At 46.4% G+C, this 13,035-nt stretch overlaps 2 protein-coding genes across 3 annotated transcripts; one reads left to right on the forward strand and one right to left on the reverse strand.

The window, feature by feature from the left end:
* Positions 1 to 458: 458 nt before the first annotated feature.
* On the forward strand, positions 459 to 6,089 carry LOC136193703 (kinesin-like protein KIF13A). 2 transcript variants are annotated; one of them, XM_065982643.1, is made up of 25 exons: positions 459 to 507; positions 561 to 639; positions 697 to 774; positions 826 to 886; positions 946 to 1,054; positions 1,109 to 1,326; positions 1,377 to 1,419; positions 1,477 to 1,562; positions 1,623 to 1,784; positions 1,840 to 1,985; positions 2,047 to 2,179; positions 2,232 to 2,392; positions 2,453 to 2,535; positions 2,591 to 2,723; positions 2,774 to 2,945; positions 3,003 to 3,098; positions 3,507 to 3,683; positions 3,743 to 3,952; positions 4,017 to 4,064; positions 4,118 to 4,168; positions 4,279 to 4,341; positions 4,395 to 4,530; positions 4,575 to 4,715; positions 4,772 to 4,927; positions 5,050 to 6,088. In XM_065982643.1, the coding sequence occupies exons 2-25, from the start codon at positions 566 to 568 to the stop codon at positions 5,874 to 5,876; spliced, it is 3,564 nt and encodes a 1,187-aa protein (XP_065838715.1). In that variant the 5' UTR covers positions 459 to 507; positions 561 to 565; the 3' UTR covers positions 5,877 to 6,088. The 2 variants fall into 2 exon arrangements, with proteins under 2 accessions (XP_065838715.1, XP_065838714.1); XM_065982642.1 differs by having other exon boundaries at positions 2,232 to 2,535; positions 5,050 to 6,089.
* Positions 6,090 to 7,953: 1,864 nt separating this feature from the next.
* LOC136193565 (uncharacterized) lies at positions 7,954 to 12,575 on the reverse strand. The gene is made up of 19 exons (XM_065982480.1): positions 12,387 to 12,575; positions 11,806 to 12,334; positions 11,490 to 11,752; positions 10,935 to 11,434; positions 10,826 to 10,882; positions 10,415 to 10,766; positions 10,252 to 10,346; positions 10,091 to 10,197; positions 9,920 to 10,024; positions 9,746 to 9,858; positions 9,477 to 9,681; positions 9,263 to 9,411; positions 9,091 to 9,214; positions 8,971 to 9,033; positions 8,832 to 8,912; positions 8,685 to 8,784; positions 8,400 to 8,629; positions 8,287 to 8,341; positions 7,954 to 8,228 (listed from the first exon to the last, which is right to left on the reverse strand). The coding sequence occupies exons 1-19, from the start codon at positions 12,389 to 12,391 to the stop codon at positions 8,098 to 8,100; spliced, it is 3,264 nt and encodes a 1,087-aa protein (XP_065838552.1). The 5' UTR covers positions 12,392 to 12,575; the 3' UTR covers positions 7,954 to 8,097.
* Positions 12,576 to 13,035: the final 460 nt, after the last annotated feature.

Genomic DNA, 13,035 nt, shown 5'->3' on the forward strand with positions numbered 1-13,035 from the left:
GCGCTCATTTTTTTCGCTCGTAATTAAATTTCCTCAGCATCGGGATCCTCAATACGTTTGGACAGCGCACGGTGACAGCGCACGGTGATTGTAGCTACTATTTTTATGTCCTGCATGCACGAATAGTTGCACGTTTGCATGCTTCTGAAAGGCTCGCCAAAATTTGGCAATTTTAGGAAACCTGTCTTAGCTCCTTTCCTTTTTCCTTTTTCCTTTTTCACGACAAAGTGAAGATCAAAGCGTGTGGCATCATGGTGCCGTCATACATTTTTTTGGCGCTAGATTGCCTGCTAAATTTAGTAAATTAGATCATTTGTAGATTCAGTGGAAGCGTCACTTGCAGTCACGCGATTTGCTATATAGTAGGAACATACAATTAGCCATTAGCCGAATCGGAAGCATTTCAATTTTCACTTTTCCACTTTGGCTTGAGCGTACGCATGCGCTCAATCAGTTGAGAGAATTACAAGAAGGCAGAAGGAAGGTCCTCAGATCATCGTCTCGCAGGTGCTCGCGGCAAAACAGCGAACGATGTAGGCAGGCCTATGAGAAGAAATTAGGCTAGATGGCGGCCCAGGAGAGAACGGTCAAACGGAATTCGACGTCGTCGCCGCTCGTGCTTCAACTCGATTTTCTAAGGTACAGTAATGTTCCTTTCAAGACAGCGGATCGTAGACGTGAGGTGAAAACGTCTAGCGAAGAGGAAGAGAACTACAACGAAGAGGACTTGAGACGATTGAAGGAGAGCATATTGTCCGCTAAGGGGATGGTCAGGTAAGAAGAATAAACGTCGAGAGACCGTTCGTCTAAGATGGTTCCTTATAGGGAGGCGAATAGTCTTAGTAGCGAAATGGAAAAGGACGTCAAATTCGAAGTATCGCTTCAGGTGGTGGGGGATCCGCCCCCGGCCTTTGTGCCGGTGCGATCGCTTGGTTGTGTTTGCAGATTCGTCGCGAATTTCTGTCGCCGCGTCGAAAGGGCGCTCCGAAGCGAAAGCGTCCGCACGAAGTCGTAATCGCGGTGAGCTACGCCCAGAACGAGAGTCGCAACACTAGTAAAAAATTTGAAGCCCGAAAAATAAATTGAGCTAAACTACGTATTTTTTCAGCTTGGTCTGCCGATAAGCTCGAGGATAAATTGGTCGACATGCGAGACGTCTATCAGCGACTTCAGGACGGAGCCTCGAAGGACGAACTCGAGATGAACGATCCGTTTTATGATCAAGAATCGCCTGTGCTCATTGGTGTCGCCAATCTTTTTCTTGAGTGTCTTTACCACGACGTTGAGCTTAAATATTCACCTCCAATTATCAATCAGAAGGGCGAAGTAAGAGAGTCGTCTTTACTATTGAGCTGTAGGTGTACGTCTGAACGTAGATTTCCGGTCAACTTGACGTGAAAATTAGACGATGTCAGTCTGGTAAGCGCACACGTGTGCATACGTATAGCAATTGTAATGGCAACAATATTTCTACAGCTGATCAGACTGAAGACACGACTGACTTCATTCTCCGTGACAGCACTCCCGAAAAGAAGGGTGACGACGTTTATCGGAATATTCGGGTATGCGAAATCGTTGTGACGTTTCAAAAGTTTTTCGTTAGTGCCTCTGTTTTCGCAAAGGTTTCCGTTGTGGGAGCGTCCTTGCCTCTCATATCAAAATGGTGCAAGGGCATCTTCTGTCAATACGACTTCTTCAATCACAAGGAAGTCACCGTACGGCCGCTAAGAGACGTGAACGGCGTGATCATTCACAGGGGGAAAGTGCTATTCAAAAATGAGCACGTACTCGAAACATAGCAAAGAGCGGGGAGGAGAGAAACCGATTCTTTCTCTTCAGATTTTTCCCGTCGTTGCAACTGACGAATTCATTGACTACATCGCCTACGATTGTATCCGCTTTGAAGTCTACGGCAGTCGTAGCACCGGTTTCTCTCAAACGTTGGTTGAGCCTCGAACGCTGAAGTATCGATCGCTCTCCGAAAGGCACACACGAGACGAGAAATTGCCAGCCTTTTTTAATTAATTAATACTCTATGTTGCGTAGATGGAGTGAACTTCTGAAGCGATTTGAGATGATCGTTGAGGTGATGGAGCAGAACGAGACGGGTGAATACGAGCCGGTGGAGCTGGTCGAAAAAGTGGACAACGTAACGGGTGGAGTATTTCGTCTCAAGCAGGCGAGCCGTATTGACTCTCCAAGTATTTGCCATTTTCCTTTTTTGTCTTCAGGGGCAGTCACGACGCCTTCGGGTTGTTATCAATGCCGTGGAAAATTTTGGATCTGGTCCGATCGCTTTTGACGCGGTGGAAAAGATCGCCGTAGGATCCGTTGTGCATCAGCGGCGTGAAGCCATATCGCTGGACAGTTACACTGACATTGGACTTGAAAGGCAAGTGGCTACTCTTAGGAGTCAAGACGCCGCTGGGTATACAGTATTTCTCTTTTTAAGGCTAAGGGAGAGGTGGTCGTTGGCTTTGATGAAACAAAGGGCGTTTCTCGACGAGCAGATACGTAGGATTGTGGACAAGTCAGGTGTGATAAATTATATTAAATTATTTAATCAATAAACGATGCTTTGTGATCATAGATCGAAGCAGATATGATATGGAACGGGAGTCAGAGCTGATTGACGAGTGGACGCTTCTCCAGTGGGAAAGGCAGGCTGTGACAGAGCCCATGCCCGGAACTGGCATTCCCGGCACTCCATCTGTGGGAAACCGGTCAGGAGCAGTGAATGCGTCGTAGAACGAACAATAGTTTTATTACATAGGCATCTTGGCCCTACGATGGAAACAAAAATGACTCTCGTCTTTCTCGATCTTACCGAAGAGACAATGATCCTCGGCGATGCGGCCGTCATTGCCGACGATTATTTTCTAGACGGCGAAGACGAAGACGAAATCATGACCGATCTTCCTATAGTGAAAAAAGGCGACGGACAGGTATTGATTTCAAGCCAATCTCTACTGTAGTAACTATTTGTACGTCGTGAAATTGAGGTCACCGCGGTCGCTGCGTGGGATTCGTCCCTACACGACAACATGAATTTGAGGAAATTGACGAAACCCAAAGAGAGAGTTTATATAGTTGTAAAGGTAAGGTCAGAGGTAGATAGAGAGGGAGAGGAAATCAGAGGATAGAGGTCGTTTCCTTTCAAAAAAGATACGGACGACGAAGCAGCCCAACTAACTGGCTGACTAAGATCCTGTTTTAAACCCTTGCAAGCCAGACCTTTCTCCCTTCACGGAGACTACAGTTAGTTAGTTTTACCGCACGTAGTACCTGTAATTGAAAGAGTCAACAACATGAATTCTACATGTCCTATCAGGAGTACTGTAGAACTGCGTCTCTCGGCCTCCTGTTTTTTATGGATGCACTTTATATAGTAATTTGCAGGAGCAGGCAACTTTCTTCTAATGCAGGGCCTCCAAGCCTTTGCTTGTGAAGACATTCATTCTAGTAATAATTGGTCTTTGCTTTTATGCCGGCTGTCATGATTCTAGGTGACGGCGAGACTAAGTCATCCTCTGCCTGTCCGTCTCGTCCTCCGCAAGCGTATTTGCGTGAAAATTATCGGAAAAGTGCCTGTTTTCACGAGCACTCTGAAGCAGATGTTTGCGCGAGGCGACAAGCGCGTGCATTGCGGCGCCGTCTACGAAATCGTCGCTGGAATACCGAAAGTGAAAATCAATTGCCTTGCGTAATTTTGACATTTGCGTACTTCATAATTTATTATTAGAACCCCGGAATGGATTATTCGGCGTCGCTGAATCTCGAGGAGAAGGAGGAAGAAGAAGCGAACGTCTTGGATCGCGTCTCGCGTGGCGTCTCGTCGGTGATGAGCATAATGGCCTTGGATCGTCTGAGGCAGGAAGTCGCGGTCAAACATCGCGTCGCCAATTTGGGTCGTTCCTTGAAGAAACTGCCTCCACCGATGACAAAGCCTTTCGTATGTCTATGATTATCACCACATGGAAGTCTTTTCTGTTGAGCGTAGAATTCTATATCTTCAGTTGTCGTTGAGTCGAGCTGATTTGTTTGAAGATTTCGAAGAGACGCCGGTAGGTAATTTTTTTATGCTGCGATGTCGGTGTCTCACTTTCTTTCTCAATAGTCTTCTATATTTCAGCCTTTGCCGGCGGCTCTCGCTTCCGCTATATCTAAAGTCAGTGCCAATAATTCGCTGAATCCAAGTGCGAGTGATCCAACGCACAAGCCGATTCAACGATAACGGACTGTTCTCTTTCTGGTTTCTTCTTCACGAGATTGTTTTAGGAAGAAGTAGAGAGACAGAAGGATGTTGATCATTGGAGCAACGATAATTCCGTTCAAGAATGGGTTTGTTAATTAAGCGATTTCTATTCGAAATTGAAGGAAACGACGTAATCTAGGAGTTAATTACAATGCGTGAGCGTTTGGAAGCAATGAGTCGTGCTCTAATCGGAAAAGAAGAAGAAGTGGAACGCCTTCAGGAATCGTCTAGGCATCTTCTCGCTCGGTCACAGAAGGCAGACGAGGCTCTCATTGGTATGATATAAGAGCAGCGACGTAACCTGATTAATAATCATTAGCTTCGCGAGCTGCGCAAAGAGAGGCCGAAGAGGCACAGGCTTCAGCCCAAGAGGCACTGACTTTATCCCTAGTGGCACAAGCTTCAGCCAAAGAGGCACAGGCTTCAGCTCAAGAGGCACATGCTTCAGCTCAGGAGCGTGGTTAGCAAGCTCTTCTTTTCGTTGTGCAACCGAACTGCATTTTGTTTCACATGCAGCCAACCGCTTAGAAGGCATCGTAGCCGAATTACGAGCTCTATGCCAGGAGAAGGAGAGACGACTGAACAGCGCAAAGGAGCAGAACGACCTTCTTCACATCCCTTTAGCTGACGTCAAAATGACCACGATTCGGCTTGGAGGAGGCGCCTATGGAGGTAAGTTCCTGCAACACGAAATCTTGGAATGCACGCATATGTTAGAAAAAGTTAGCGCACTTTTAAAAAACGCCTCTCAAATTCTATGTGCACACTAACAAAGTGTACTCGCTTTTGTTTAGAAGTGAAAGTTGGCTACTGGCGTGGATGTCCTGTTGCAGTGAAAACGTTCTTCGAATGTCTCGACACCGACTACTACCTTGATCTTTTCAAGCAAGAGATCGCTATCTGCAGTCGAGCGCGTCATCCCAACATCGTCTTTTTGTGCGGTGTAACGACGGTGAATGACACGCCGCTTCGAATCGTCACAGAACTTCTCGAAGGCTCTTTGTCTGACGTCATCAAGGCATCTGTTCGTTGCAAGGAGCCACTCTCTCTAAGAGAACAAATCGATCTGGCGTCGGGGATGACGGCTGGAATCAGCTATCTTCATCAACTCGGACCCAACGGTATTTTACACGGAGACATTCGCTCTACTAATGTTGTCGTGACGTCACTTATGGAGGCGAAAATTTGCGATTTAGGCGCCGCTCGCTTTGCCCAAGTCTCGCTCTCGGCCGGTCCGCTGAGCCCCGAATATTTAGCTCCTGAACGAAGCCCGGAAAAAGGTCCACGCATGCACAACACGAAGATGGCCGACGTGTACAGTTTGGGTGTTACTGTGATTGAATTGATGATTGGACAGCATCCGGTTGTGAGTTGTCGAATTGAACATTTGTCGAAAGTGGCTCATCCCGACGTGAAGCAGATGTGTCTTCGGCTGATTGAAGAGGATCCGAGCGCGAGGCCAGGTGCAGACGAGTGTTTGGCCGTATTAGAACTTATCCAAGAGTCATGCGCTTATAACGAGTGCGCTGCAAAAAGAATGGTGAAGGGGAAGTTTCATGGAGAAGGACAGGTTAGTCTGGTGTTGGGACCTTGGGCGCAGCGTCGCATAGTGCAGACTTAATCTGTTTATATCACTGACGTACTAAATTGTGTTTTTATGTGTTTCTACTTGATTTAATTATTTTTTTAATGTAGCAAGTTACAACCTTTTTATACGTGTAAATATTTATATTGGCAACTGTTTGAGGTCGATGGTTCCTTGATTGCGTGTTATTGTTGTTTTTTTTCTATCATTGTACCAGACTCATAATAATGAGTCATTGTACAAACCTACTACAACTTACAGCTGCACTGCGTTCTATACGGGTAGTTTTCCAAGTCCCGTTTGCGAATGCACATGGCTCGAGCTCGGCTGTTTCGGCTTCACTGAAGAAGACGGACGTCGTCGACGTACGCAAACCAATCGAGAAAATGGTCTCGTTTGCGTTTAACAACGAAAGCGAGGTGCGGGCAACGAATTTTGCGCCGATCGGTTAGCAGCTAGTTGAAGCGCCTTCATAGATGTGTGATATGACGCGACCCGACGCGAATGACAAACTCACACAGTGTCGTGAGTGTTGGGGCCCCTTTCAAGGATTTTTTCTCTCGCCAGGCTTCGTTAGCTCTTGTCTCTGAAAAACGAAGAAAGAAGAACTTGAAAGAAGAGCGAAGAGGAAAAAGAAGAAGAAATGCCTTCTTGATCGTTTCTTCTTTCTATCCACGATAGTCCATAAGTCCTTGCAACGCTGCTTTAGAGCAGGCAAAATGCCTTCTTCTTCATGAAAGCACAGTACATAAACTCTCGATCCGAGAGAAGAATAGACACTGTGTGTCGAACGGGAATTCACGTTACAGCTAGCTAGGTTCAAACCATGGCCTCCTCTTTGAATGAACGTGGATCGTCATGTTCAGCAAGCGTCATGCTCAGCAAACGCCTAACCCTAACCAGACTTGGTATTGCCAATAATACAGTACATGACCAATTCTGCAAAACCAACGCATGATATATAGCAGCGAGTTCTCTATTTTTTTCCTGTAGGAAAGTTCATGCTACTAATCCAAGCACTTCACAATATCGTCTAAGATCGGAAGAATAAAGTTCAAGATGCTGTCTGTCTTTAATCACAGTTCGAAAAACGTCGACCATGCGTTGTGCAGAACGTGGAAATTCATCGAGAATCGCTTCTATATCGCTTAGAGTGCATCCTGTGGCTGCTGCATTGACGAGCCGTTCTCCTAGAGACGACTTTGCTTGAAAGGCGCCACCTTCTCTCTTTCCAAGCTCGAATATGACGTCCGAGGACGTTTGAATCAAGCTGGAGGCATCGTCTGCGTAGAACGAGAGCCCCGGTGGCAACGACGCTTTCGACTCCTCGCCAAGGAATCCCATGCAAAAGGAAACATATGGCCGGAGTCGGTGGGCCAGTGCGCTGAAATCTTCACGCGCATTCTGCCCGCGTGCACCCTCCCATCTGTAATTCTGCCAGTCCCAATAGCTTTGCTGCAGCTCCACGAGACTCCGAATCATTATTGACTTGGGGGACGTCTCTTTCGCTGTGGAGGCTAAAATCAGCTGATCGCGGATGAAACGAGCCGCTTCGTCGACGGCCGCGGGATTCTCCGATAGGGTCAATATGACCATCCGGTCGTCGAGAATAGGAGGAATGCGCCATTTAGTTCGACTGTAGGGGTGCAGATAGATACCGATGACCTTTGGGGGCGCGGCCTCGCTGATAGCTCTCAGTAGTAGGCGCGTCTGTAGGCTGCAATTCGGCAGAAGAACCGCGAGGACGTGGCTATCGTCGAATGCACCAAGCGAACTTACGACGTCCTCGAAGAACGACGATCCGTTTTCGGACTGGGAGCTAGCCGTCCACCGAAAGGGAACGTAGCGAACGTCGTCGGGGTACGGCTGACTTCGGAGGTCTACGAGCGATTTGCGTAGAGAGTCTAAAAGATGCTCCGTACCCATGATCGGGACCTCGCCGTAGATAAAGCACGAATCCAAAACTTCGGCCAAAATCAACTTCATCTTCTGGCCGGAGACGGACGGCCGATTGCGTGTTTCGATGTCCGTCGATCGCTTCAGCTGATGGAGAACGTTTCGACCAGTCTCTCTGCGCTCTGGTTTCGACTGGTCGATTGCGGCGCGTGCGCAGTTGAACAATCAATAAAACTATCGGAGTACAAAATATGTACCAATACCTATGAAAACTGAAACTGCAAAATAATGTTCGGCTACAATGAAGCCTGAAAAGAGCTACTAGATCTACTGTGCTCCGGTGATCGAGTTACTGACTCGATCAGACTTGAGCTAACAAAGGTGGAAGATCCTTTCTTACAGTCTTTCCTCGCGTTTCGTCAATGGCACTGATGAAATCAAACTTGATTTCGAGATTTCTGTCGTCGTCAACCAAATTCCTCAGCTCGTGTACTTTGTGGGAAATCATTAATTAGACATTTATTTTATCGGCTCATACAGAAAGGCTTACTCTTTTCACGCAGCTCCTCTTGCAATTTTTCTTTGGCAGCTAAATCCATTTCTCTCTAAACCGCAGCGTTATTCTACTGGCCACTATAGGCTAGATCCGTTCTATATAGCTACCTTCGTTTCAACTTGCAGCCCTAGAACGTTTCTTTCTCCTTCCTTGAAAGTGAAAGCTCTGGTTCTCTGGATGTTCTTGTGGTAGCACAACTCTTCAACATCTTCGGCCGACACAGAGTACGGTCTAACTGGCGTCATAAAGTCGAGAACGCTCTCTTTGCGCCCAACAATGATAAATGTGCGAGGAGAATCAGCAGGTTCGTGAGTCTGCTCCAGCTGATACTCAACGCCTATTTAGTAATAGTGATTACACACTTGAAAATTCTGGTTTCGTTGAGATCTTACTATCTCCGGTATTGTAAACTTCGTCGGAAAATTTCTTCTCGTACTCGTCGTCATCGTCGACATAGCGACTAAAGCAGCCTGGAAACGGCTTATCGTAAACCTATTGCAATTATGAGACACTGTGTATATATACTCGGGCTTCATTACCAAGACTCTGTGCGGCGCACAGCCAGTGTTTCTGTTCGGCTGGACTTTAATCCGAGCACTGACGCCGTAGAATGGAACCATCTAGACAAACAACGAAGGACTTGCAAACAGAGCAATTTCTTGCGTTTTGTCGGCTTACTTTTTTTGGATGATTATTGAAATCTTCTACGTCACAGCAAGAGGAGAGCGTAATAAACGCTGCCTAAAATCAAACATCTTTTATAGGTGGACTGATATATATAGTCTGCAATATTTTCACAGTTTCGGTCTGTCCGTAGATGTCGTATAGTTTAATTTTGCGACCGTTTTCCTTGAGAAACTTCATCAGGGTCTTGATACCCTTGTCGTACAATCTGTCTCCTGCTGAGGTGATCACCTGCAAACTGAAAAAAAATTCCACTCTGATAGTCTTTATGAATAGTTCGCCAAACCTTTCCATCTTTGCCAGCGTTTTCGCGTTTCCTATCTCGTCGGCAAGGTTTCCAATAATTCTTGGTACGGAACAGAAGTGCGTGACCCCGCAATCAGCCACTATGGACCATATTCTTCTCGATTTCAAAGCCTCTGTCATGTTAGCAACCTACATACATTATACATGCATGTGTTCTCACAAACGAAATTATTAATTAACTCCCTATGGCTAACCCTAACGATTGCTCCGCCGTTAAGAAGCGGCGTGCAGAAGCCAATTGTAAAGCCGTATACCCAGCACATATCTGACGTGACAAGGCAAATGTCATTCCCGGGACCAATCAAGTTGAAATCAAGCAGATATCGCATGTTCGTCCCTGCACCGACAATGAAACTGCCTGCCAAGTGTTCGACCACTTTGCTTTTTGTAGTCGTGCCACTTAATCCAGACAAGACCGTCTCACCTTTTTCATATACATACACGAGTATCAGTCGTATCTCACCTTGTCGTTGAAAAGAAAGCCGTATGCGTTGTACTGAGCCATTTTGGACTGTGTTCCACTTTAGATCGATCGTCGAAAATTTCATCAACAGCAAAGAAGTAATTTCTTTTATCCTACAAAGCGAAGAGGTCCTAGTTAAACACTTTTCACTATTTAAAAGCAGTGTCTACAAACCTTCATAACATGTATTTTTAACATGTCACTTTCTGATATTCCGATTTTCACATCACTGTGGCTCATCTTGAAGGTTCTTTCAACGCTTTTGAGATCATTGACATCCTTTGCGAGCGATATAAATATCGTTATAGGCTTTATATTCGCTAACTAACGTTATAATTCACTAACCTCCGAGCCCACCGTCACCCCAATTCGTAAGCATGCCAACAGGACAACGACTCTGGCAGGTGATTCATCCATGCAAACCAGTGCACGATTCCTTTCCGTTAGCTTCACTGAAACAAACAGTGCAAGACTTTCTAGACGGTGCAACGTCAGGTCTGGCTTACCGGTATTTTCCAAGAAGCTGGCGCATTTTTTCGTCGCCCATAGCAGCTCCTCGTACGTTTTCCGAACAGGCGACAACGAGCGATCAGCCGGAACGCTAGAATAAAAGCACGCACGTATATAGACTGCGATCATAGGATTCTTATAACTTCATGCGGAACTAACAATATTAGAGCCGTGTGCTTGCTTTTGTCGACTTTGGGCGTCTCTCCCGCCCACCGATCGAGCATGTTTGCACAGAGATTCGTCTTCCGACCGGGCAACACTGTCACTGCGTTATGGCTTTTATCTTCGCTTTCTTCAAAGAACGTTTTGCTGATGACGTTCTGGCGCAGACTGCCGCTGGCGCATCGCTCGTTGGTGTCACCGACGCGAAAATCGTATTCTTCTGCCATCTCGCCCCAAAACAGATCAGGGTGTTCGAGAGAAAAGCGGTGAATGACTTTGTAGTGCGAATAAGAATATCCGTTTGACGTAGCAAGGTCAAGAAGCTCTTTTACTTTAGCCTCTTTTGGTCCTATATATAACACGCCTATTATGAACGTGACAAGAAAATGTCCGGCGGTGCCCAAATACTTGTTTTCATGATGGAAACCAATTCGGCGATTTTTTCTTTGATCTTAGGCGTTTTAACTACAGGAAAGATAATTAGGCATAGCCATACTTTTTGCGCACCGATTATTACTCCGAGACTCTCGAAATTTCAAATTTTCGTCTGGGTAGTTTCGTTCCTTTTTTAAAGTAATCCTGTCTGGGCCAGACTGAGAAGATTCGATGATGCCGTCAAAAATATCGAAGACGAGACGGCTTTTCGCTGCAAACGCGTGATCCCTGATCTTTTTGGAAAGCTCAGAGAAATTTGATAAGTCCTTTGCTAGCGTGAAATTTTCAAACGACTCTGAGCTCGGCCTTTGGTGACTTTGATCAACAGAAACTGCCAAGACTTGAGATGAATACTTTTCCATTTTTTTGTAAAGGAATTCGAGCGTTTCTTCTGCTTTCTCCGACGAGAAGAAAGCCGCGGTCAGGATGGGAAGCAGAAGTTGAAAATTGACGGTGCCAACGTTTGGATAATTGCGACCAACTACAACTCGTTTGCACGAGACGCTTCGCGGCATGCGCTGCTCCAGCATTTCGCCCAAACGCGAGTCCTCAGCGCAGCAAAGAATTAGCAGCTTAAAATCGCTATTCGAAAAATAATAACGTTAGTGTTGATAATCCAAGCTAACACCCCAACCACCTTCGTCTTTTTTGCAGCGAAGATAGATCTTGAAGGCGATTCACTTGCATTTGAAAATCCTTAAGGCGCTGCTTTGCTACCTCTGACACTGGACGCACTCTCAGCAAAATGCGTGAATCCTCTTTGCTCTCCAATTGCTTTAGGAATTCTTCGTGGCAGTTTGACTCAGGGTGACCTTCGACGCCGAGCAGTCGATCCCCTTCCCCAAGCTCGTCAACGCTAGATTTTCGGACGCAAATCGCAGCAGCTTTTCCAGTTGCATCCTATGCAGGAAATTCGTCGAGGGCCTAATTAGACAAACGATTTCTGTACTCACTTTTATATTCTGGATTGCGACTCCTAGTGTTTTGCCTCTCCAGCTGACGCTTACCACCTTCTCGTCCTCTGGCCACACAGAGTCAATAGTTGCCACGTCGAAAGCTGATTTGATGTCGATGCCGGACGGCGAGGCAAACTGCAGCTTCGCTTTCAAGAAGCCGACGAAGTCTTCCGCGTTTTTCTCCGTGAGGAGAAAAGGACGTCGATCAGCAATCAGTGGAAGTGTTTTCGCAAGAGAAGGCAGAACGTTCTCGTGATCAGCAACGACAATAGGGAAAAACCGCGAGGCATATTGCAGCTTTGAGAAAATATTGTGGAACCTTAGAAGGGCGACGTGCGACTGAAAGACGTCGGGAGCGAACAATGCCAAGGCGCATTTAGGACGAATCGAACACTCTTTTGTGTCTTCAATATGAATCGGCTCAAGTAGTGGAAATGGCAGATCTGACTTAGATAAGACGTCGCAGAGCAGTTCACACGCGCTTCGTCCGTCTGACGTGAAAAATATCGCTATGTCCTTTGTTGTGCTGAAGAGAACGCTGATCATGCATGCTACCGTATAAGGAATTGTACTGGTACCTCATTTTGCACTGCTTCGACTACTATGATAGTGAAGGCGTGATCGTGGATCCTCGCGAAATGTAACGACAGCCGTCTAAGTCTGCCACACTGTGAGGCTGTGAGAGCGTGACCGCGTGTATAACGGTTGCGCAAGAGTTCTTCTTCAAGAACGAACGGAACAATGATTCGGAGGCGGGGGCTGGCACAATGCCAAGGTCATCCAAAGGTCACCTGTAAGTTCGGGTGTAGGAGTGCGCAAGCGCAGCAGTGTCGAAAACTTGACTCTTTTGCTTGACCGGTCCTAAAAGGGTTACTTAAATATAGTCACTTTCTTGCCCTGTCATCTTCCTGCAATCATTCAAGTTGTCATGCCAGTGGAGCATGACGAAGCTTCGCTTCTTGTTTGCTCTTTTGACGAAAATATCGTTGTCTCGAAAGTGTACGCGAGGTTGAAACAACATGGTGTGGAGCCGACGTTACTGCAAGTAGCAGCATCGACTTCTTCGCTGCGCAATTTTGAAGAAGACTTTGGAAACAAAAGAGTTACAGTCATATTCATATTTGACAAAGATTTAGCAAGTGACAGCCGATTCGCCTCGTCTCGAGAAATTCAGGAAGACTTGATGAGGCTGTTTCGATGGTGCAGAGCCCATGATCAGTCCAAGTT

The sequence above is a fragment of the Oscarella lobularis genome, chromosome 12, assembly GCF_947507565.1.
Source record: "Oscarella lobularis chromosome 12, ooOscLobu1.1, whole genome shotgun sequence".
Lineage (NCBI taxonomy): Eukaryota > Metazoa > Porifera > Homoscleromorpha > Homosclerophorida > Oscarellidae > Oscarella > Oscarella lobularis.